The following is a 26,284-nucleotide window of genomic DNA, read 5'->3' as shown; positions in this document are numbered from 1 at the left end:
CACTAATAATAAATGCCAAACACAAATGCAATCTGACAATTCTAGAAACCTGTACAGATAAAGGATATCCCTTGTTGTCTTCCTGCAAGTAAGTAAAAGAAGAAATAATTCTGATATGTCTAATACCCAAATGATTCATTTTTAGATGGTGCCTACTATCTCTATTTCTCACTGGTCTTTAAAAACATACCTGAAGTAAAGGCTGTTTATATAAATTTCTTCACTTCTTTTTGTCATGGCATTACCAACACAATCTTTAAATCTGTCTGTTTCAGCAGGATGCGCTAGCATCCCCCAAGTATTCAGGCCATTTTGCTGAAGCAGACTGAACTGTGAGAGTTATTTTTGGCTCAACCTTTAAGAAATCACTTATCCTACTACCAATGGGGCCCCAAAGCATTATAGAAGTTTCCTGCACCTTTAAAATAGGAATAAATAGCACAGCCATTTACTCTTGGGTGAATACAACAGAATCCAATCCCTTGGCAAATTCCTCTACCATCTAAGGCCCTGAGCTAAATAGGGTATTCCTGCCTTTATGTCTTTTAATGTAGTCATTCAATCCCTCTTCCCCAAGTAGGACAGCAGCTAAAATTATCTGCGTGCTTTGTCCTCTACAAATCATTCTCAGCATCACGGCGCTCCCTCCTTCTAAGATCAGAGCACAGAAGGCTTGACTCTGAGTCCATTGCGGGACACCTGCATACTTTTTCTTATGCTTTGCCTCTTCCTTTTCTTTCTTCTTCTCCTCTATCAACCTTGCTCTCTTAGCTGCTGCCTCTTGTCTTTTCTTCCGTCTCTCCTCTAGTTCTTCCTGGCTCAGGATGTGCTTTCTTTTGGTAGGGCCTTCCAAAAGTCCTGGGACGAGAGTCTATACATGAGGATGAAAAGAGACCAGTGGTTATTTCCCACGATGGGAGCCTTGAGGAACTACCCAGATGCCACAGGAATCTCTCTTATCTTTGAAATGCAGTGGCTTTGACTCAGGAGCAGCAAGGCAAACACTTCACAGGAGCACAGTAGGTCTACACTAGTTAATGAAAGGAAATGAGGAATAGAGATCCTGGATGATATTAACTATAAATATATATGATAGATGGGTACTATATTATGGCCAAAAAGATGCCTAGTTGTTGGTGGATTATTGTGATGGGGTTTTTGGGGGGATGGGGTGGAAGGAGTGCAGAACAGATGGACCAAGGGGATTCTTTCTACCCAAAATGTTAAATTAGGCCAAAACACCAGCAAAGATAGTATAGCAATACCTCATTGTTCTCATATCACTGAGTAATGAGGCATTTAATAGAAGGTGATTTTCTAGATGGCTGAAGCTTACCCTTTAACACCTGAAACCTTTTAAGTTTAACTATTTTTATTGGAAAATTTCTACAATATATTATGCCATTCCTTAACTTTTTAAGGTTACCAAATACAATTTAACCTTTTATTGATGAATCAATAGTATCACTCTGCTCATCAGTTTTAATAAAAGACTATCTTTCCTTAGAAACTACCAGGATTCAGTGGGCTGTTTGTACCTATGCTATAGGCTATCAGAATATGGTGCTTTTAATTTTTTTATAATATCTTCTATCTTGCTATCAGCTGCTGCTTTTCAAAGCTATTAGTGTTTGACTTCAACTGTTATTCCCTTCTAATATGTTACTTCTAGCCTGTCGTGGGTTGGGAAATGTAATGGTCATCCATGCCGGTTAGAACTGTATGTAAAGTAAAAGCAGAGAGTCTGGGTGAGGTTTGAGGGCCTAGCTTGCAGAGTAAAGTTCATGGATTTAGGGGGCAAGGGTTTTTATGATAGCAACTTTAGTGTTCCTAGGATTTTTTGTACATTTTTGGTTTTTCACTGTTCTGAGGCATTGGGCTCACTGGAACTCTGACCTCCCAGTAAAATATGTTGTCATTTAAATAAATTTAAATAATCAATTTCTCTCTCACAAATATGTCAGTGCTAAAACCTGTCACCCACTTCATTTTCAATTTTCAGAATCCAGTTTTCCTCTTTCTAAACTGTAGCTTAGAAGACTTCAGCCTTTGCCAAAGCAGAAGAAACTCACGCTTCCTTTATTTCGGAGAGCCCTCCCCTCTTGACTGATCTCATCCAAAAGGGTTTTCTGAAGATCCACAAGTTGCTCAAATGATTTCTTGTCTTCTTTACTTGGCTCCTTAGAATAATCTTTACCTTCATATAAATACATATGACCTTGTAAAAAGCAAACAAAAACCATAAATGAAGGAAAGCTAGAAACAAAAGAAAAACAACTTAATTTCTGTAAAAGATAAGACAGAGGGAAACATGAAAACTCAGCTGCATCTCCGCAGATAAGCAAAGAATCTGGTTTCCTAATGGAGCCTGCCTGTGTAATATGAGCCGAATATTTCAGCCTTGGGCCACACTCTCACTTACTAGAGCTTATATTTTATGATAATTACCTCTTGATGGCACTTTTGAATGTAAACAGCATGGCTGACAGCCCAGAGGGCTGGATTAGGATTCACAAGGTCTGCATTTTACTCTCTGGTCCACTGGCTGGACTCACAGGGTGACTTTGGATGGATTACTGGGCTCCTCAGAGACTCCAAGGACTGTCCCTTCAACAAATAACAGCTCAAATCTCAGGGTTATTAAGATCCACAAGATAACACATGCTGTGTTGTGAAGTTCTCTTGACAGCCAAAGTATGCTCTTTTACAACTTTTATATAGACTAGGATATAATGTCTAGATAGGGTGTCCTTCCTCCTGTAAAATTAGAGGAGTAAGTAATAAGTCTTAAGAAAAAATGGGAGATCACCAAGACAGAATGCAGAGAGGCCAAGAAATAATAATAATGATAATGTTTCACATTTGTAGAGAACTTTATAAATTTCTAGACAATAATAACTAGCATCGTTATAGCAATCTTGGGCAGCCAGGAGGCATGATGGCTAGTGCTGGGGCCAGGAATTGAGAAGACTCATCTTTCTGAGTTCAAATCTGGCCTCAGACACTTAACTAGCTGTGCGACCCTGGGCAAGTCACTTAACCCTGTTTACCTCAATTTCCTCATTTGTCAAATGAGTTGGAGAAGGAAATGGCAAACAATTTCAGTATCTGCCAAGAAAACCCCCAAATGAGGTCATGAAGAATTGAACATGACAACTGAACAACAAAACAGCCATTGAAGGCTTCCAAAGCACTTTCCAAATATTACCTTATTTCACCTTCCCAACAACCCTGGGATGTAGAAGCCATTATTATCCCCATTTCACAGAAGAGGAAACTGAGACAGACAGAGATGAAGTGACTTGCCCAGGGTCATAGAGCTAGCTAAGCATCTGAGGCCAAATTTGAACTCAGGTTTTCTTCCTACTCTAGGCCCAGGGCTCTTATTCACCACACCACCTAGCTGTATTTGAGCCTCCCAATAACCCTATGAGGCTACAGATATCTACTTTAGGTGGGAGGAAATGGATGCCTAGGGAAGTTAGATGACTTGCCCAGGGTCACACATTAAGTTTGTGAAAGCGGTGAGATTAGAATCCTAATCTTCTGACTCCTAGTTTTATGAACTTTATTTTTTAAAAGAAAGTCTTTAATAATGCTTTAAAAAACCCCAAAACACTATACAGCCTGCCAGTAATTGTCCACACAGTAGAACCTTCTCTTGTAACCTCAAAGTACAGGTAAGCAAAACAATCCATCCAGACTGTGGCTAAGAGTGTATACACACGTCAGTCTGTACTCATGGTCCAAGCATGAGGAAAAGTGGGGCCCCATGCACTTTCTATGCAAGAACAGAAGCTCAGAGATGATTCTGGAGCAGACAATGTATGATAGTACAATTTATTAAGTGACTGTTACATTTACATATGTTACATAGCCACACTAAAATCAGCTATAAGTATGTTTTCTCCAAAGACGATAGTACAATTTATTAAGTGACTGTTACATTTACATATGTTACATAGCCACACTAAAATCAGCTATAAGTATGTTTTCTCCAAAGACTAAGAAAGCAAAACATTTTCATTCCCAAGAGAGGAACTGCTTCACACTTATAACCAAGCCCAACTAGCTGTAACTCTAATTGGCACCCTCTAATTAAATCAGCACAAGAACCATCGATAAAGCTCCCTGTCAACAAGTGAAAATATGAAGGGCAGGGAAGCCCCAAACATGATGAACACATAGTTCACATGATGCAGACAGTTCCCAACTTGGAAATTTATTTCTCCTAAAGCAAGACAAATAGAAAACTTGAGCTTATTAAATTTAATGGTTTTTCTGTTTTATGTAATTACTTACATTGCAACCGGATTTTGTTTTGTTTTGTTTTGTTTTTTTTGAGACTGGGTCTTCCTACCTCACCCAGAGGCTGGAAGTGCTGAGATCACTCACTGGACCAACCCCACCAGAGATGGGCATGGAAGCTCTGACCTTCTGTTTCTCTGACTTGAGACAGTTTACCTCTCCTATTGGTTCCCTCTTCTCTGGGACTCATCATATGGTGCTTGACTCAGTGTGGACACCCAATTAGGTTAGTCCAAATGCAACTCTGAAATTTCCAGCAACTCTGCCAGGCTCAAACTCCCCAGTAGCAGTAGTTGCAGGCATGTAACACTATACTTGGCACAACTATGTTGTTTTCACATTTTTTTTTTTTGCTGGCAATGTACAGCAGTTTGGCTATGTGATGAGTAAGCCAAGAGGCACTGTTATATAGGGATAAAATTTTGTGCCTGAGGGTCAGACAGACTTGACCTGGGTTCAAATCCTTGTCTCTGATACTAGTTGACCAGTGACCTAAGACAGATCACTGAGCTGCCAAGGAGGCTCAGGCTACTCCCTACAACTTTCCTATTAAGTTATAGAAGGGATGCAACACTGCATATACTGGTGAAAAGGGTTCCTATGTCAGCAAAATCAAATTTCTGACCTGTTAAAATATGGATCAACTCTAGAAGCTAACCTCCACTGGCTTTTCAATTTGCAAAGAGCCAATTTGCAAATGAACTTGAAGAAGACATATACCTATTTGTTATAGTTTGTAAGATTATACAAATACTCAGCAACCCTCTGGCTGGTATGATGTTCAGTGATACATACCTGAACAAACCAATAGAGGAACATGAGTCAATGAAATAACAAATACTATTTACTGTCTGTGCTCAAATCTCACAGAGAGGAAAGACCTAAGAGGATATCCATTCCAATACCTTGCTAAATGCATGAATCCCTAAAAATATTCCAACCAATGGTCACCCGGCCTTTGCTTGAACACTTTTAAGGTACAGTGAACTCACTACCTCTGAAGAAAGCCCATGTTACTATTATCAGATACCTCTAATTGTTAGGAAATTCTTCCTTATGTTGGTCAAAATCTCCATAAAATCTCCATAACTTAAGGGCAGCTAGGTCACATAATGAGTACAGTGCTGGGCCTGGAGTTAGGCAGACATAACTTTAAATCTAGCCTTAGATACTTCCTAGCTGTGTGATCCTGGGAAAGTCACTTAACCTTGTGTGCCTCAGTTTCCTCATCTGTAACATGAGTTGGAAAAGGAAATGGCAAATCACTCCAGTATCTTTAGCCAAGAAAATCCCAAATAGGGTCATGAAGAGTTGTACATGACTGAAAAAACCACTGAATGACAACAAACAACAGTAATTAATAAACATTATGTCCCCTGGAGCTATAAGAACAATTTTAATTCCTATTGCACACAACAGCTCTTTAAATATCTGAAGACGCACTTCATGGCTCCCTGTTTTACAGGGTAATCACTAGTAATTCATTTAACCATCCCTTCTATGACATGATTCTGAATAGCCTCATTTGGGAAATGCACCACTGTGCCAACAAATCTCCTAAAATATGCCTTCCAAGACTAGATACAACACACTAGATATGTTTGAAGTCAAAAGCAGGATACACTGGGATCACTACCCATCACTTTCTCCTGACAATATCCTTCTACAAATGCAGCCCAGGAAAGGACTTATTACTGGAGAGTAACTAAGCACCATTCTCAAAGAATTTCAGAGATGTTGGAAGGTGCCCCTGATGCTGTCTAGTCCCTCTCTTTCCCAAGCAGGCACCCCATATAAAACCCTAAACAAGCTCTTCATCCTCCTCCAAAGATTCTCAGTAACACTGAACTGTTTCCTAAGGAGGTCCATTCTACTTTGGGACAGGACACATTTCCTAACAGCCAGGGCTGTTCAACAGTGAATAGGCTGCCTCCAGAAGCAGAGGCGTGGAGACCCACTTGTTGGGGATGCTGAAGGAATTCGTGGTGAGTTTGGATTATATAGTGCTGTACAGTTCTGCAAGAACAGGATTTGGGGGAGAGGAAACCGAAGGCACCTTAAACAAAGCCAGCAGGCACCAAACTTCAAAGCTGGGAGCAAATGTTCCAGAGCTGCTCCCAAGCAATAATAGAGAATGCCCCACCCTATTCCCTGGAATCGCATCTACTTGGCACATGTAACCCTGAAGTCCAGGCTCAGATTCAAAGGTTGGGAGTCGGACAATGTGCTCCCACCACACTCTAGGACTTACTCTCAGTCTCTTCTTCTTGGCTTTCGTCTTCTGAAGCAGGGAAGGCATCTGCAGTCCACGTACCATCCTTGCTTTCACCCAGGACATACTCCAGGTCAATGTCTTCCATGGTGCTTCCTTCAGAAGAGAGCAGTTTGTCCAAGCCAAACTTGAGGATCTCACTCAACTTTCATGGAGAAAGCAAATAAAAAGACCAAGTGGCTGACTTTGTAATTGGATACACGCCAGGAGGCACACCTGATACCTCTCCCATCCCACTCCCAAAGCCTGGGTTCAAGCAAGGTGTGGTGGAAACAGCCCGGCACTAAGCCATGATCCCTGGGGGGACAGCTGGGGCTCTGTCACTTACTAGACAAAAACCTGGAGCATGTCAAAGCCCCTCTGAGTCTCAAAATAGAGATAACATTTTGCCATTCATATTTCTGGATGTGGCTGTTAATGGAAGAGCTAAAAAGATCTTATGTAGATCACCTAGCCTCAGCATGCCAAATATGCAGCTCACGGACTACATATGGCCCACAACACTCCCCAGTGCAGCCCTAATCAGCTTAAAATGTAATAGTGTTATATCTAACCAAATAAATAAAAATACAATAAAGTGCAGATAATATTAATATTGGGACAGTGAGATGGTGCCATCATGCACACAGCACTGGGCCTGGGGTCAAGAAGACACATCATCCTGAGCTCAAATCTGACCTCAAAAACTTAACTAGCTGTATGACCCTGGGCAAGTCACTTAACCCTTCAGTTGCTTCAGTTTCCTCATCTGTCAAATGAGCTGGAGAAGGAAATGGTAAACTACTCTAGTACCTTTGCCAAAAAAACAAAACAAAACAAAACAAAACCTGTATGGGGTCATGAAGAGTTAGATGTGGCTGAAACAACTAAACAATAAAAAATATTAATAGGTGGTTTTCTAACTCAATCTGTGGCCCAGTGGGATCCTTATGTACAGTTCAGTGGCCCCTGTTTCTACCTGAGTTTGACACTACTGATCTAGACCACTGTTTCCAAACTTAAAACTATATCCAAGACAGCTCAATTATGTAAATTTCCTTTTCTGGACTATTTTACCCCCTATGGCCTTAGAAGGGTGGTTCTCATTGACTTAGAACGTGGGGACCAAGGACCTAAGGAGAGATAGTTGAAAATGAGAAGTCAGATTAGCTATGGGCCTCTACACCTATCTACAGAGGGGTTTCAAGAAAACACTAGGTCCAAGCAGTCCAATCCCCTTATTTTAAAACAGAGAAAACTGAGCTCCAGAATAATGAAGTTATTTATAAAGAAGTAATGAAGAAAACCAGTGAAGGAGCAATACGTGGTGCAGTAAAAACAATACTGTCCATTCTCCCCTAAGACTGAAAATTCCTTGAAGGTAAAGACCACACTTTACACATCTCTGTATCCTGTACGATACTCAGGCATTATGTAAATGTAACTTGTTTTCAGCATAAATATTTGCTGAATCAATTGCCCTATTACACAGAGAGAAACTGAGGCACTGCCTAAAGTCCAACAATATGGTAATGCAGTTTAACCAAGAATTTACATTCTAGCACTTAGCCCAACAGCTGACAACCTAAGTAATAACTTAGAGGGGAAACGTGATCAGCATTGGTAGGCTGTCCTGGCAATAGGCAGGCTCCTACTGGTTCCTGGTTCCAGTGTGGTGGGTCTATGCTCAGTCACTGGTTCTATCCCAAATCTCATGATATTGTTGTGTTCAGCCTGCAAGTCACTCTGCCCTTAGGTCACCATAAGACCTTGTACAGGGCTTCAGTTTCTTCATCCAAAATGTGATGTTAATATTCATGCTCAGCAATAGGATGCTGAAAGTTGGCCTGACCTGAGAAGCAGAGATGCCATCACTGCCAATTCTCTACCCGCTTATCTAAATAATAAAACATGATCTTTGTCCTCTTCCTCATCTTTCTAGAGAAGGCCATCCTAAAACTCTCCATCAGTTTCTCAGTGCTAAGAGTTTTTAATTTGTTTTGGATTCCTTATTTCTTGAATGGTATCTTGAACACTTCTTGTCCTCCATCACAATGCTCAGGCCATGTTTTATCCAATTAAATAGGATGAAATAAAATGCTGGTTACATAAGCTGAAACAGAGGCTCTTAACATCACCTTTTAATGTGAAGGGCAGCCGAATATGTCCTACCTGCATGTCAGAGGCTGCTGGAGACTTCTGCACTCCCAGAGTCAAGTGGCCACCCTCTACGATGGCGTTGGTGAGCCGCAGCTTGGATGCTGCTCTCCGGTAGATGATTTCTTCTACCGTATCTCGGCCAATAAGCCGAAGAATCTTCACAGACCTGGATGAGGCACACATGAGAAATGCTTTCTGTGAAGGTTCTATGAGCAAATGCAAGAAGCATTGAAGTCCAATATTTCTTAAAGGAAATAAGAAGGTCTGTTCAGGGCAGTTAATGCTGGGAAATGTTTTATAAGGCTGGCACTCCTGTTGGAAAATGGTCTCAACTTTTCTGTATACAGACACTTTTGGTCTATATGCTTTCCATCTTGAATTTATTTTACTCAAGCATTTCTCTCACACAGGTCAGGGGAAGCCACGGAAGTTCTTTGGCTTTGGAATTTCCTCTTATCCATCACCCAGGAAAACCTTTGCCTATGGGAGTTCCCCAAATGGGGAGAGCTATTTTTAACAGCCTACCAGTCACAGAACCTCACTTATTAAGTAGAATCTACCTGGGAATGGATATCTCTGGAGGTTTTCAAGCACTTAAGTCTATTATTTCATTCCTTCTTCTCACAGGTTAATGAAATAACTCGTGGAGTCAACAGGAAAGCTGGGGCTTTAATTCTAGGGCTCCCTTCTCCACCTCATCCTCACCCCTCACATCCCTCCCCCAAACAGAACAACAGGCAAGCTTGGGAACCCAAAATGAAGGGAAGGGACCAGGACATCAGGACACTGGTGCCACTCTGATTCCTCACTTCTTCTGACCGATTCTGTGAGCCCTGGCGATCGCCTGCAAGTCGTTTTGAGGGTTAAAGTCACTGTCAACAAAAATAACTGTATCTGCGGCGGTCAAATTCATGCCCACTCCACCTGGAAAGCAGAAGAGCGAGAGTGGGATCAGTGACAGATAGGAAGGCAGAATGATAATGTAAAAACCCACTCTGAGCAGCCGGTTCATCTCTCACACTGACACCACCATCCCTACTTCAGAACTCAGGAGGTTCCAAAATGCTGACTGAGCTCCTTCTGTGTCCCTTATGCCAAGATGAAGGGGAAAGAGGAAAGGAGCAGAAGTATCCAACACATCCTAGGTTGGCATCATGAAACCACTTGAAATATACATTTAAAAAAAAACAAAGCTAATTTAAGTTTTGTTGAAAGTGGTCCATGGTAGACAACAGTTCTTTCAGAAAACAGTTCTGGAAATTTCATAATAAAGGTAGTACTACTGAGGTGTTGCTAAGAAAAGCATTGTTTTATTTAAATTGAGCATTAAACACAAGTAATAAATAGTTCCCATCCAGATGGGAGGGGGGAATGTTACCCAAGAAGAAAGTAGAAAATTACTTTTTTCTGGGTTACAAAGAACCTAATCGGAGGAGTTTAAGTCCTTAACAGACAGAATGGCCTCTTCTGCCTCCTATGTGCCAGGCACTCCAGTGCAGCACCGGGAATCAAACACAAAAACAAGAAAGAGCCTGCCCTCATTCAAGAAGTTTACATTTTGCTGAGGCTATAAATGTTCAGAGAGAAGTAAAGTTGGGGTATATCCAAAATAAATACAAGGATTTGTTTTTTTTTTTTTTTTAAGAGAAGGTGAAGGAATGACTCTTGAACTGAACCTTGAAGGAAGCTGAGGGTGAGGAGGGAGGACATACTAAGCATAGGAGACTCCTGTGCAAAGATACTGAGGTGGGAAATGAAATATAGTGTACAGGAAACACCAAATGGGCCACATTGGTTAGGAAGTATGAGTAGAAGTAAAGTGTAAATCAGTCTGGAAATAACAGACTGGACTCAGAGTGTGAAGGCCTTTAAATGCTTAAGAGAGGAGTCTGCATTTGAATCTAGAGTCAAAAGGGCACCAATGAAATTTTCTGAGCACAGAGTGACATGATCAAATCTGGGTTACTGCAATGGACCTGAACTATCATGGTAGCCAGATGAATGGAGGGAAGGGGGTGGACTTGAGAGATGTCTGGTGAAAGAATGAATAAGACTGATTGATATGAGTGGTGAGAAGGGACAGTGAAAGAGAGAAGAGTTAAGGTTGATTCATAGGTTGTAAACCTGATCGACTAGAAAGATGATGGCACTTGAGATTAAAAACAGGGAAAGGGGATGGAGGGGTGGAGAAGAAAAGAGGGAAAGATGAGATCTGTTTTGGACATGCTCATGTCCACATGATGACTATGTGATATCGAGGTAGACATGTCTAGCTAGCAGGCAGATGGAGATGCCTACTAGATACCAGGAGACAAATGAGTGCTAGATATGGAGATTTGGGAGCCATTAGCACAGAAATGATGGTGAAATCCGTGGAGACTGATAAATCTAAACAATGGAACAAGAGAAAGTATAGAAAGATAAGAGAGTCCTGGACACTGCACAAAGGGACCAAGAAAGATCTGTTGCATGGGTGGGAAGAGAACACCAGCATCCTGCCATGAAAACCCAAGGAAGATAGAATAGACAGGAGGAGAAGGCCAACACGGTTGAACACTGCAATGAAGTCAAGAAGGATGAGGACTGAGAGCAGATGACTAGGGACTTTTGAGAGAGCTGTTTCAGTTGAGTGGTGGGGATAGAGCTGATATTATAGGAGGATGAAAGTGAGAAAGTGGAAACAATGTATAGATAGTTTTTTCTAGTTGCTTCTTCCTGTAGTTAGTCTAATAGTTTCTAGTGAAAGGAAGAAAAGATATAAGAAAATAACTTAAGAGAACAGTGGAGTCAGGTGAAGGTTTGTTTAAAGCATGGGGCACAATGCCTTGTAATTAATGTGCCTGTTAGTTAATGCCTTTAAAAACCTTTCTCTGTAAGGATAACTTTTTTAATGTTATCATGGACTACCTGGACCATCACTGATACATAATAACTGAATTTCATGCTAAGTATTTAAGTCTTTCAAACACTGAAAGTGCCATCCTAAAGTTTAAAAGTGATGACAAACAGTACAATTAGTGATTAGGAATGGCTTTGCCTGATAGGATGGTTCCAGCTCTTGGTACAATCAATTCTGTCTTCACTCCCTCTAGGACCATGTTCTCACCTGCACCCTACACAGATGCAGTTAGAAAAACTTTCTCTCCAGACCTCATTTCATTTCATAAACATGATGTCATAACTAATCAGTCCAGAAGCATTTATTAAGCTCCCACTACATACCAGGCACTGCTCTAGGTGCTGGGCATACAATGGCAAAATGGAACCAATCTCTGTCCTCAAAGAACATATAAGCTATTGAAAGTGAAGACAGTGTTGACCCATCATCAGCTGTTGTGATGGATTGATTCTGACTTATTCACAGTTATCCACATGGTTCCCTTTGTGACCAATCACACATCTATGAGACAGCTGAGTGGGGCTGGGGTGGAGTCTGTGGTCAGAGAACGAGGAAGCTAAGTGGCAATAACTGGACATCAATTACTTTATGCTTTACCTGCCTTGGTGCTCAGGAGGAAAACAAATATGGGCTGCTGTCCAAAGTTCTTAATTGCAAGGTGTCTTTCTTCTCCTCTTATTGACCCATCCAAACGCTCATAACTGTAGCCTTTCCAGAAAGAAAACAGGAGAAAAAAATACCTTTTCAAGAAGAAGAAATAGCAAAAAAAAAAAAAAATGTGTTTATCTCAAAACTTCCTCCTTCCACTTATTTACATAAATATATCTCAGCTTTAATCAAACCCAAAATGAAAATCCAGATTAAAAAAGTCATGATTCATTTTGCAAAAGGATACCTTAATTCACAAAAAGATTTGATCCTAGTGAACTGTCCCAGTTTTAAAAAATAATTTATAAGATTTTGATGTACGCACAACTTTTAAGGTCTCAACTATTATACATAAGTGACCTATCTGTATTGTTTTACTATGACTTACATGATGTGCTAGGTCGAGGCTCAAAAGCACCTTCCCTACAGGGAACATTTGGTTCCTGAATGTTGAATAAATGACTCCAATTGTACTGTTAATTCATAAAATTAAGAAATGGCCAATAATGATGATGATAATGATAGCTAACATGCATATGACACTATAAAGCTTACGAAGAACTTTACAAATGTTGATTCTCACAATAATTCTGGCATGTAAGTACTATTATTACCCCCATTTTACAGATGATGTGGTTGAGGAAGGTAGAGATTAAGTGATTTGCTCAGAGTCACATAGCTCCTAAGTACCTGAGCAAGATCTGAACTCAGATCTCTGGACTCCAAGTCTATTATTCCATACACTATACTTGCTGGGGGTCCATGCTCATACAAAAGCTGACAGAAATTTTCCAGCTTATGTGACAAGAAGAGTTCAAGGATTGAACCATCTCTATAAAGGTAAAGGAAATAGGTTATCCTGCAACAATCAGGGGGTCTTTGCATTTTGGTGCATGATTGTGCGGTCAATGCAGCCTCTGAAGCTGAGATGCAACAAAGTATGGATCAGTTCTCTGCCGCTTATACTAATTTTGGCCTAATAATTAACACCAAGAAAACACAGGTGCTCCATCCATATGTGGAACCATTGGCTACAGCAAATGGAACTTTGAATGCTGTGGATAAGTTTACTTACCTTGGCAGTGTACTTTCCAAGGATGAACACATTGATAATGAGATTGATGCATGCACTGCCAGAGCTAGCTCAGTGTTTGCGAAGCTCTGAAGGAAAGTATGTGAGAGAAGAGATATTGGACTGACTACCAAACTGAAGGTCTACAGAGCCATTGTGCTGACCTCATTGTTGTATGCCTGCGAAACCTGGATAGTCTACCAGCACCATGCCAGGAAACTGAATCGTTTCCATTTGAATTGTCTTGAGAAGATTCTGAAGATCATCTGGTAGGATAAGGTACCAGACACTGAGGTCCCTACTCGAACCAAACTGCCAAGCATTCAAACTCTGCTTCAGAGAGCACAACTCCAATAGACTGGCCATATTCTTCAAATGCAAAATGTGCACTTGCCAAAGACTGTTTTAAGGAGAACTCACACAGAGCAAGTGATCACATGGTGGTCAGAAGAAGTGATACAAGGACACTCTCAAGGTCTCTCTCAAAAACTTTGGAACTGATTGTGTGACATGGGAGACAACGGTACAGGATGGCCCTCATCAGAGAAGATGCTGTGCTCTATGAGCAAAGAAGAATTGAAACAGCTCAAAGGCAACACAGAATGAGCAAATTTACAGTATCCACCCTAATGTCCACATGGACTCTCTGTGCCTAATCTATGGTAGAGCATTCTGAGCTCGTAGTGGTCTGATCAGCCATGGCCGACACATTCAAACTTGACCTCAGCACAGTAATGTTGTTTTAGTCCTCTTCAAGAATGAAGGACAACAACCAACTACCTTGCTATTCCTTTCCCTATCCCCATGCCTTTGTCCTCTTTCACCAACACTGTCCCTAATAATGAAGTTACTCTTCTTTTTTCCTTCTATGCCTAACTAGGCATAGGGATTCGGATCCACAAACAGAAAAGACCTAGTGGGTGTAAATGCTAAACAAGGAGGCTTAACATGTCCTTATTCTCAAATGGTACTGTTTATTCTACAATTAAGGTTCTGGGGATCTACTCTGAAGTATCTGCTCTGGGATTGTGATAAAATGTCCCTGCCCATCCCCTGAGAAGGTGAGAAAGGCTTGGCAATGCCACCAGCTGCTATAATGCTAGTTTTGATAATTATGGCAATAAACTTTGTCTTCTGCATCCACAAAAAGGAGATGGTATCCAAACTGTCCCCCTGATATGGTAAAGGGGAGTAAGTATCCAGTAAATACTGGCTCTCTGATTTGACCGTTAATTTAGCTTGGCCAAGAGTACAAAATTGGGAGTGTGGGTAGAGGAGTAGAGAGTAAGTTATTCTGGGTAAGGGAACCATACATCATCAATCAATGAACATATATTAACACAGTGCCAGGCACTACGCTAAGTGCATTCAGGAGGCACAAGCTCAGGGTATTTTCCCGGGTCAGGAGACTGAAAGGAAGGTACCCAAGGAGGACTGAGCTGAGGGTTATAGGAAGAAAATTCTGGTCCAAGGAACAAGTGTGGGCCAAGAAGCCAATTCAGTAAGGCTAAAAAAGAGGAGTAAGCTCTGGTCATCCAATCCCTTACGTGGGAAACAGAAATGGGAGTTGACATTATAGCTAAATCAGAGCAGAAAAATGTTAGGTGGTGTATCACCCAGGTGGATAAGCTGAATGTTCTGGTTTTGGTGCTAAGGACCACAATTATTAATAAGATAATTTGTAATTTATGAAATGGTTAACCCTTGTATTTGCTACTGGGATCCTTGGTGAGCAGCATCCTCCTGCCCCAAGGGCCACCATATGCACTCCTCCTCCACACATTGGATCCTTTCATCCTGTTCATTTCTGCTTAAGGCAGCCCAGGTGAGACGAGTGTGTATTCAGATTTCCTGGGGAAGTCTCCCAGGGAACACAGCAAATTCTGTGTCAACATAAAAGATACTGGTATGCAATGACTGAGGAATAGGAAAGCAGATGAGAGTGTAAGAGACCCCTGTGATTTTGCCTGGTGGGTGTCCTGAAATTCAGGGAACCCTAGTGAACTGGGGAAACAGCAGCAGATGATAACCTGAAAGAGAAATGGATGACCAGAGAGGTGGGATGGTAATGGGAAAAAGGAGCAGAGCCGCCCTGAAGGGCCCCAAACAACATCTCTAAATGCTGATCTCTGCTTAAGCTTCCACCATTGGGTTACCACAAATCCTTCCCACTACTTTCTCTTTAATCATTACCTTCCTTTGGTTTTAAGCTACCTCTTTCAGTCAATCATTCATTCATTAAGTAACAGCCCACTAAGTGTTTCCTGAGGGCAAAGCAGAGCACCTTCCTGTCTTCAGCTGGTGTTCATTAGTGCTTCTTTTCTCTTCCCTCTCCCATTCCTTCTCTTCCCCCGCCCCCTCACTCTATCCTCACTCCTGTGCCGTGGACAGTCTAACCAAACTGTGAGGTCTGATCATGGCTTGGCCAGTGTGGGGGCCAAGAGAAATCACCTCTGTAATCCATGTAGTCTTGAAGAATATCCAGCATGTGGGTCATCTGGGAGAACAGCAGAACACGGTGGTCTCTGCCAAAAGAGGGAAAAGACAATCCTGTCAGTTCCCATGGCAGTGCTCCAGCATGATCCAGCAAAGCAGGCTTTAAAGAAATCCTTCTTTGACCTTTGGGTCCCCCTCAGCACTGTCTCCTTAAAGGTCCTCCACAAGCTGACACCTCTGTTTTTGTAGCTGTATATCCTACAATTCAGCCAAACTGGATTCTCTGCCCACCCTTCCCCTTCCCACCTCTGTATTTTTGTTCACACTGTTCCTCCTGCCAGGAGTGCCCTTATTTTCACCTACAAAATTCCAACTCATTCTTTCAAGCCCAACTCAAACGCCATCTCCTACATGAAACTTCCTTTTCTGGATTCATTAAGCTCTGGAGTCTTCTGCATCTCTCTGAGGCACTTATTCAATATTTTCTACTATAATTATCTGGGTTTGAGACTATTCACCCATTTATCTAAATGTCTTATTTCAGGGATGAGGAGCCTGTGGCCTCGAGGCCAAACATGGCCCTCAAGTGTGACCCTTTGCATCCAATTTGTTGTGTGAAGTTTGGATTCAGTCAAAGGGTAACATTTGAGGACCTAGAGGACCACATGTGGCCTCGAGGCCACAGGCTCCCCACCCCTGTGACTTATTTCCATCTAACATGATACTCTCCAAATAGTAAAATAGTCAAAAGTGTTTATTAAATGAGTGACTAAAAATGTGAGACAGAAATGAAACAACATTCCAGCTGAGGCTAATAGAGCCAAAGGATTCTAAAGGTCGAAGAGGGCTCAGGAGCCATTTAATTCAATTTTTACCTTCTTTATTCCTGACAGGTGGTAACCCAACATTTGCCTAGGTTGCCTAGAGGTAGTTGGTGGCACAGAGGATAGAGCACTGGTCCTGGAGTCAGGAAAACCTGAGTTCAAATCTGACCTCAGACACTTACTAGCTGTGTGATCCTGGGCAAGTCACTTAACCTGTTTGCCTCAGCTTCCCCAAAAGCAAATGGGGACAATAGCACCTACCTCCTAGGGTTGTTGTGAGGATGAAATGAGATATCTGTAAAGTGTTGAGCACAGTGCCCAGCTCATAGCAGACGCTATGTAAATGCTGATTCCCTTCCCCAGAGGGAGAGAATCCACTCCCTACAGCAGTACAACACCTATATTACATTGTCAGAGTCCTAAAACCTACATGTTTCATACAAAATCTGCTTCACTATGACTTGGCCCTGATACTGCTCTCTAGAGCCAAGAGGAACAACGACAGTCACACTTCCACGTCAGAGCCTTTTAAATAACTGTGCACTTCTATCTTTCATCCACTGTCTTCTCTTTTCTCAGTTTTAAAAATCACCAATTAATTTACAAATCCTCACAGGACATTTTTCCCCTTATCTCCTTTATTTCTAGGTTGCGCTCCTGAAAATCCTCAGTCTTCCTTCAGGTGGAAATGGGGACTAACTGGAATAAATGACCTCTGGAATATCCCCCAGACCCTGGTCACTCTGCTTTTGTGCAAGCCCCCCAGATAATATTAGTCTTTTCGGTGGGTCGCATCACACGGGTGACTCATATTGGGCTTGCAATCCATTCAAACTGCTAGAGATCTCCTTCTGCACAAACCACTCTGTCATCCCCATCTCCCAGGGATGCAAGAGATTTTGTTTTTACTCGAGTGTGGGGCTTTGCATATCTCCCTATCCAATTTTACCAGTGGCTAAAATCACTGTTCTAACCTGTCAAAATCTATTTGAATTTTGAGCCTGTCATCCAGCATATTGGTTATCCTTCTGAGGTTTATGGAATCCACAAATTTAATAGGAATGTGATTTATACTTTCATCAGTCAGAGAGAAAACTGACCAAACGTTTACAGAGCTTTCTCCATGATGACATCACTTTATTAATCATCACTCTTAGGGGTTCAATCTCTTCCAAACCCAGCTACCTGTAATACATCCATGCTGTCCACAAGGATGTCATGAGAGAATATGATAAATGCTACCTTTTCTGATCCCCCAAAGGCTAGTACCCTCCCTCCAAAACTGCCTGGGATTTAATTACTTAATTTTATATTTAGTCACATTCTATTTGTGTGTGTGTGTGTGCATATACACATATATACAAATACATATTTATATATAGACACACCCATACATATATATGTATACATCCACACACTATGTCTTTTCCTTTAAAATGTATGCTCACTGAGAGTATGAATTGTTTCATTTTTTTATACTTGTGTCCTCAGCACCCAGAAGAGTGCCTGCCACACAGTAGGTGCATAATAAATATACGTTGATGGACTGGTTGTTATCCTTTCTCCTTGGTAAGAAACCAGTAGCCAACTGGGTGCTGAGTCATCTTTGCTGCTCCACTGTCATGATCTCATCCCCACTAGTCAGAGGTCCCCTACTTTCCACTGTTTCCCTCATCTTCCACTGTCTCCCTCACCACAGTTCACAAAGTCGTTTTGTTGTCCTTAGCATCAGGGGCAAAACTTCATTGATTCTGGATGAATGAGCTTTTCTCACACTCTAGGACCTCGCCACACTTTTATATTTACCTTCAGGTATCTGACCTCTTGCTTCCACTTTTGTCTTTTCAAAATCTGAGTCTGTCCACAAGCTCCCTGAATCACCCCATCAGTTATTCTGATCATCTTGGTCATCTCTTCCTCATAAGAATCACTTGCCACTATGTCATCAGGATCTTACTCTTTGCAGCGCCTCACCCCTGCAGAGCTGATTGCCTTGGTCTAACCTCAGCTCATGGGAATCTGTTTCTCCTTCCTCTGAACTCTTGTAAACTCACCTTCCCAAAGACTCGGGTGTATATAGGACATTCCATTTTCCCTGCCTCCCCAAACACAAGTCTATGATAGTGACATGGCCATCCCAAAGGCTCCAGTTTTTCCACACCAGGAACTAATTTCTCTTAGAGGTATCATGTACTTGACTAAACCCCTGGCTCCCATGTCTAGCCACTGAAGACTATAGAGATGGATTTGGAAGAGCTAAGAAACAGTAGCCCTGACTAATCAATTCCACAGCAAGGAAACAAAAAATAAGCGAATATTAAGGCCAAGACAAGGCAAAAGCTGGGCAGGAGGAAGTCCAAGACTGATGAATCTGCAGCTACTAAGACTCCTTGTATCTCATATCGCTATTGCCCTTTTCATATCTTTTGTCTTTTGATCTCAACAGGTGGCACAGTATCTGGTACAGAGTCAGTATTTAATGAAGATTTCTTGATTAACTGATCCATATTAACTGTCAACTTCCTATCAAATTGGATGTTCCCCTAGGAGCACTGCAGTAAATCTTTCAAAAGTGCCATAAAAGGTCAAAGGTAAAAAGCAAGGTCCCACATATACCAAAATATTCCTAACAATACACTTCCTTCTCCAGCTCATTTTATAGGTGTGGAAACTGAGGTAAATAAGGTGAAGTGACTTGCCCAGGACCTCACAGTTAGTCAGTATCTGATGCCAGATTTGAACTTAGGAAGATAAGTCTTCCTGACTCCAGGCCTGGTGCTCTTTCTAATGCACCATCTAGCTGCCCCTGGTCATATGCAATAACTACAATAATTCAAATGAAAACCAAACTAAAAGGCAACTCAACCCTGGCCAATGGCATTGACCAACCTTGGCCTTGGAGAACAGATGACAAGGTACACCTTCTTCTACTTGGGGGTGGGGGAAGGGGAAGGGTGGGAGAAGGGATGAGTATAGAAAGTTGTACACACCTTCAAAAAGTTGCTGTTATTTGGTTTTGCTTAGCTGACTTTCATTATTAAAAAGAAGAATTTGATGGGAAAGGACATTGGGGATGACATAAAGAAAAACTGAAACAGTCACAGTAAAAGAAAACAAAATGAAAATGATAAAGGTTAAATTTCCCAAGCAGCAACAAGGATTGGAGGGAAGAGGGAGAAATAAATAATGACTTTGAAAATGTATGTACCTATTACTGGCGAGCAGGGTTATAATAATAATGATGATGGTTAACATTCACAGAGTCTACCGTGTTCCAAGTCCTGTGCTAAGTGCTTTACAAGTATTATCTCACTGGATCTTCACAACAGCTCTGGGAGGTAGGTGCTATTCCCATTTTACAAATAAGGAAAGTAAGACAGAGAGAGGTTAAGCAACTTGTCCAAGGTCACACAGCTAATAAATGCTGGAGGGTGGATTTGAATTCGGGTCTTCTTGACTCCAAGTCCAGATGCACTATCCATTGTGACTCTGAGTTGCCTTCCCTTGTCTTCAGGGGAAAACCGAGGGCCAGAGGTCTGGGAGCCTCACAGACCTTGGGGTGTGGCAGTGCTCACTGAGCTAGGAAAAAGTTGGTTGGTTTGAAGGTGAAACTGTAACTGAAGAGGCTGGGGTCTGAGGGAGAGATTTCCCAGGCACCAGAAGATGTTCCCATCAGAGATCACAGGACGCTCAAGGCCCAAGGATAAACAGTACATTAGGGAAGGGAAAGACCACTGCAGCAGGATGGGGGAGGCCAGGGATGGTTCCAGGGCAGAGAATGGATACCTGGCATACAAGAATGACAGCAGCTTATCCAGCAGATGGAGCTTTCCACTGGCCTCAATTAGGTGGTCTCCAATTTCAAAAGGCTCTGGCTCAACACCTGCAACAGAGAAGTCACTGGGATGGTCATCATGGCCCAGAAGAGGATAATGTCCCATGTGCCTTCCTGCATCGTTCCTGTGAGGAGAACTAAAGAGAGTCCTGGATCTCAAACTCCTGCCGGCCAGAGCGGAGCCCTGGTGCTGCTCCTAGCTATACTTCTAAAGGGGGAAACTAAGCTATTCCTGGCAAGAAGATCAGATTTAAGGACTCTTAAATTACATCGTATTCTGCAGTATCTTAAAGCTCATTCACCTTCCTACGAAGTTTGCTTTTCTTTTGTTTGGTTTGGGGGGCTGGTAGGGAGGGGAGGGTGTAGTGTACAAAGCTTTCTATGGTCTGAGGATTCCTAGATTACCATAACCTATACCTAGGAGTTCTGAACAAAGGGTCCATGGCCTCCTAATGAATCTATGGATTTTCAGGGAATCTGTGGACTTGGATATGGACAAAAAAAAAACCACCTTTATTTTTATTCATCTCTAACTGAAATTCAGCATCTCCTCCACTTATAAATATAAAAAACAAGCATTACTCTGAGAAGGGGTTCATAGGTACCACCAGGCTGCCAGAGGGGTCCGTGACACACGAAAAGTGCAGAACCCCTGGCTCCACAGGAAGTCAAACCTCTGGCAAGCTGTCCTCGTCTGAAAACGCCACTCCCAAACACCCCATGGACTAGAAGCACATTATTGGAGATTGATGTGGATTAACAAGTGGCCTCTTTTAATAAGCAAATGTCTCTCTGAGGATTAAAGGGCTTTATCCATCACATACACTTTAATGTGAACTAATTAAGAATTTTTTTCTTCTTGGTGGGCCAGACTTGCTGAAGGACCATGTGAATGCTGAGAGGGAAGACACTTAATAAATATTTATTTGGGGCCAACAATGTACAAGGCACTGTGCTAGGCACAGAGGACAGAAATATAAAAAGAAGAAGCCCTGATCTCAAGGAGCTAACATGCTACTAAAGCTCATGGAGTGGAGGGAGAAAGTCCAAACCCCAGAGTGACCACAAGAGTCTAGAAGGCTATTCAGGTCTCTGAAGGGAAAGTGGAGCTGAAGAACTCCAAAGAGGGAGGAAGGTATTTGATTACTAATGGGCAACTAGGACTTCTCTATACTATTTCGTATTCTTTTCTTGGTATGCAATAAAGGCTTTCTTGTATCATATATGTGTATGTATATAAATAGATATAGATCCTATACTTCTCTTAAAGATGCCTAAAATCACATTAGTTCTTCTGGCCACCAGGTTGCAAGGATGACTCATCTTGATTTTAGCCCCAAATCTACAGGTAGGTGAAAAAAAGGTTGTTCATCTTGGCTGTGGAACCAAGATTGGATCTGGGGCTCGGAGAAGCCTAAGAGGAGGTCCACATAAGCTTATATCCCCCATCAATATAAACCTGCTAACCACTGACTGACAGAAACTATTAAGAGAAACAGAAGCAGTCTCTTACCATCAAACAGATAAGGGTGGCCCACACACTTCCTGAGCTGGGATAGGATATTCTGAAGCTTCACTTTCTTGGCCATTTCATTCTCAAATGCATCTGAAATATAAAGGGACCAGTGAACTAGAGTCCTCATTTATAATTGTATTATACTTCTACTTGGAATATCTTAATGCTAAGTGAACTACAGGAAAAAGTATCTATCTGGAAAGTTTTGCTATCAAATATTGAGTTTCAAGATGGTGGACCAAACTTCCAGTTGATCTGAAGGTGTCTCTTGATGCCCTCTTAAGAGAGTTCCAAACTCAGTCAAAATGAGTAAACTCCTGTCAAGGCTATGGTGGAACAACGAATTAGACAAATGCAAGTCAAATAATAGAGAACTCCCACCACAGTCAGTCAATTAAAGAGTGAACTTGATTAGACAAGGATTTATTGAGGTCTATAAGACTTCTGGTGGATCATAACAGGTGGAGAAATTACAGATAAAAGAGAGAACACTGAAAGCCGTGACTTCCATCCTAGTGTTCCCATCATGGGACCAGAAATAAGTAATAAAGTTGGGTGAAAGAAAAAATCCATCAAGAAAAATTATGATGATGATGATGAGGGCAGTGAAGAAAACCTCAATTACACCAACTATGCTACGTAAAAGTTGATCAGAATGCTAAGGACTTCATTTCACACCTATTCTTCATATAGGCATATCAGGGGCACTGTAGGTAGAGTGCTGGACCTGGACTCAGAACGACTTGAGTTCAAATCCAATCTCAGACGCTTAGTAGCTGTGTGACAATGGGCAAGTCACTTTAATTTTGGCCTGCCTCAATTTCCTCAACTATAAAATGGGGATGATAATAGCACTTACTTCCCAGGGTTGTCATATGGATCAAATGAGGTATTTTTAAAGCACTTAACATAACATGTAATTATATTACATTAATTATATCTTATTAATTATCACTAATTATATCTTATAACTAAGTTATAGATAAATTATAACATAACTAAATGTATATGAGTACATATACAGTTACGATGTAATATTACAATCATTATTGTTGCTGTTGTAAGGATAAAATAAAATATTAATTACATCTTAGAACTAAATTATGCTATAATGATAATATATAAAATTATCGTGTAAGATTATATTATATTATATTATATTATATTATAATCATCATTATTGTTGCTGTTGTTGTAAGGATAAAATGAAATATCTGTTGAGTATTTTTAAATTGTTACATGAAATATGATGATGGTGATCCACAGTACCAATACATTTTCTTCCTGAAAAGCTATATCCTAGCTTTGCCTCTAAGCAAAGAGATGTCCTTTGGTTACCTAGATCCTTCATCAAAATGGCCTTGTAGTACTTCTTCTGCAGGGCCGACATGCCATGGTACAGCACCACTTCTGTCTTCTTGGGGAGCTCTGGAGCCACATCAGCCTTGACTCGACGCAGCAGAAAGGGCTGCAGGAGTTGATGCAGTTCAGTTGCTGTGTGAGGAAAGGTCAGACAGGAGTGAGCTGAGTTCAATGCAACCACTGCTTTGAACTGCCAGAGGATGCAGGGCGAGTTACCTGGTGAACTCTGGGCCCGCTCCCCTGGGCGCTTGAGTCTGCTAGCCACTGTCCCGATTAGCACAGTCTCTGTTGCCCCTCTCCCACCCTCTGTAAATGCCCCAAACTCACAACTACAATGGATCAGTCCCATTATTATCTATGCACAGCTCTGGCGATTCATCCCAGACAATGGGAAAGGCTGCCAAGCTTCAGACTTTCCCATTCCAGCCCTTCTCCTTGGGGGAGCATAGGCAGGAAAAAACTTTTATGTGGACTAGTCATTTTTATTTGTTGTTAAAGGCTAATTAACATTTAAAGAATAACTGACAATCTAAAGTAGAAATTCCTTTAAAAACCCCCACAAACTCTGAGACTGAGTTCATATTTTAGAGGAAAATTATTAGCTGACCACTGAGTCCCCTTGGAGGCATGACAAATAAGCCTATTATCTGAAATAACAAAACCCTTTTACGTTTGTATGGCATTCTGGACTTAACAACTGCTCTCATACCGATTATCTCACTTTATTACAACCACCACCCAGTATGGTATGGTAGGTTAGTTATTCCCCAGGTTCTCTGAATTTTAGGGGCCAATGCAAATAAAAAGTCACCTCCCTGAGATGAGAGTAAGTGTCCTAGGTCTACTTGGTTCCCAATCTTTCCCATCCCCAAAGAGTATTTTTGCTTTAATTTACATTTTATCGATCCCTAACTGGTATGCCTAGAGGGTTACCTAATTGTTAGAATGCTGAGCAAACCAATGGGGACATGGAGTCATTTGTCCAGGGTCACCAAGAGAAACAGCAGCAGAGTCAGGGTGAGGAGGTTGGTCTCCTGACACTCAGAGCCCTGAGTGGTGTTGCCTGGGATGCATCAATCCATCTCTATTCCAGGACTAACACAGTTGGTAAGGAGCTCCGTTAATGCCAGGCTCTGTATGGAATGCCAGGCACGCCCTCTGGTGCTCAGTAAAGGAGAAACAAGCAGAGAGATGATCTAAGGCAAACATGAATAAGTCTGGGCTGAATAAGCTGTGGAATGTCCTTCTACAGGGGCTGTTGGCCTGGGCTCTAGAACTTCTTCTTGTGATTTAAAAAACAATACTCTCATTTCAATATAACTGGATTCCTTTCAATCCTAAGAGTGTTATTTTATGCATTTAAAAATACCATTCAGAGAAGGTGATTTGTGGGTGTCACCAACCTGCCAAGGAGTCCACGAACAAAGAAGATTAAAGACCCGTGGTCTAACACCATTCTACTGTTTGTGTTCAGGAATCACATCTGTCCCCCTGCCCACTTCCACCAATCTCTCGATCTGTTCCTCTGCCTGTCTCAGCCTATCTCTTTGTTTCCTTGTTCCTCTGTCCCTCTACATACCTCCACCCATCCCTCTGTTCCCCTGTCCACCTCCAATCATCTCTCCTTCCACCTACCTCTACCTATCTCTCTGTCTCCTTATCCACTTTTGCTCATTTCTGTCCCTCTGGCCTATCTCTGCCCATTTCTGCCCTCCTGCTCACCTCCATCCATCCCTCTGTCCTTCCACCTATCTCTACTCATGTCTCTCTCTCTTTCTCTCTTTCCCCTCCTGCTTGCCTCTTCCAATAACTAGCCTCCTTAAGAACAAGGACTGCTTTCCTTTTGTCTTTAGATCTGTAGCACTCAGCATTGAGCCTGGCACACGGCAGGTATTTAATAACAGGGCAGTATTCAGGGGACAGACAATTATGTGAGGGAGTCTGTGGGCAGGGTGGGCAGAGAAGGGTTGCCATGGAGACCACTAGATGGCTATTGCAACAGATACACTCAGCAATACAGGCATTTGGAAGAGTGGTGTGGTAACCCATCCACACCAGTGACTATGTACACTGTATATATTTTGAATGAGTTTATTCGTGCATATATGGTTTTCCTGATAGAAAAAAAGCTCCTTGAGGGCAGGGACTGTTCTCTTTGTATCTGCATTATGTGGCATCATGCACGGCACACAGCATGTGCTTAATAAGTGCTTGAACTGAGTCGAATGCATGTAGTAAGCTCACCTCTTTCACCTCCTGCATTCTACTCCACCCAGGTTTTAAGATTTGCTGCAAGGTGGAAAGCAAGAGCAGGGAATGCCTGAAGCAATCAGTGAGGAACTCAGTACTTCTCAAGGAAACCTGGTTAGATTTTGAAGTGCTACAAAACTGTGGGGATTCTGGGGAAATCTGATGCTAACTCATTTAGACAACCTTAGACAAGTCGATTTTAAAGGGTAGGCATTTCAAACTCAGAGCAACTACATGACTGGGGTCTACTGAAAGGAACGTCTTTTAACCACCCCCATAAGTAAGAGGGGAGAAATGTGGGACTCTAGGAAGTGAAGTCATATGGCTAATGAGCAGGTGGGGCTCCTCATCCTCACCACCTGCAACCCCCCTGGAAGGTGGCAATGACAACTTTGCTTGTTTCTAGGTAATGCTTCCAGGAGTGGTGAACTTGCAGCCTCGAGGTTACACATGAACTTTTAAGTCTTCAAGTGCTACCCTTTGACTGAATCCAAACATCGGCCTCAAGGCTATATGTGGCACTTTAGATCCTCAAGTGCAGCCCTTTGGTGTGGATTCAGTCAAAGTGCGCCACTTGAGGACTTAGAAGGTCACATGTGGCCTCAAGGCTGCAGGTTCCCAATCCCTGATTTAGACTCTCCAAGTCAGGGGTCTAAATCTTTTTTTTTTTGAGTCATGAACCTCTTTGGCAGCCTGGTAAAGCCTATGGACACCTTCTCAGGA

The 26,284-nt window shown here is 41.9% G+C and overlaps 1 protein-coding gene across 3 annotated transcripts in view; it reads right to left on the bottom strand.

Moving 5' to 3' along the window:
• CHD1L (chromodomain helicase DNA binding protein 1 like) overlaps positions 1–26,284 on the bottom strand; it is a 58,402-nt gene that overhangs the window by 8,736 nt on the left and 23,382 nt on the right. For all 3 annotated transcript variants that reach the window (XM_072644591.1, XM_072644592.1, XM_072644593.1), the window contains 10 exons: positions 23,288–23,443; positions 21,947–22,039; positions 20,385–20,481; positions 15,790–15,863; positions 12,216–12,326; positions 9,529–9,643; positions 8,732–8,885; positions 6,560–6,725; positions 2,073–2,218; positions 708–871 (listed from right to left, as the gene is read on the bottom strand). In XM_072644591.1, coding sequence (XP_072500692.1) covers positions 708–871; positions 2,073–2,218; positions 6,560–6,725; positions 8,732–8,885; positions 9,529–9,643; positions 12,216–12,326; positions 15,790–15,863; positions 20,385–20,481; positions 21,947–22,039; positions 23,288–23,443 — 1,276 coding nt within the window. The remainder of the gene's footprint in view (positions 1–707; positions 872–2,072; positions 2,219–6,559; positions 6,726–8,731; positions 8,886–9,528; positions 9,644–12,215; positions 12,327–15,789; positions 15,864–20,384; positions 20,482–21,946; positions 22,040–23,287; positions 23,444–26,284) is intronic.

This window comes from Notamacropus eugenii, chromosome 2 (genome assembly GCF_028372415.1).
Source record: "Notamacropus eugenii isolate mMacEug1 chromosome 2, mMacEug1.pri_v2, whole genome shotgun sequence".
Classification (NCBI taxonomy): domain Eukaryota; kingdom Metazoa; phylum Chordata; class Mammalia; order Diprotodontia; family Macropodidae; genus Notamacropus; species Notamacropus eugenii.
Note: the sequence above shows the minus strand (reverse complement) of the source record. Positions and strands in the feature narration are given on the sequence as shown.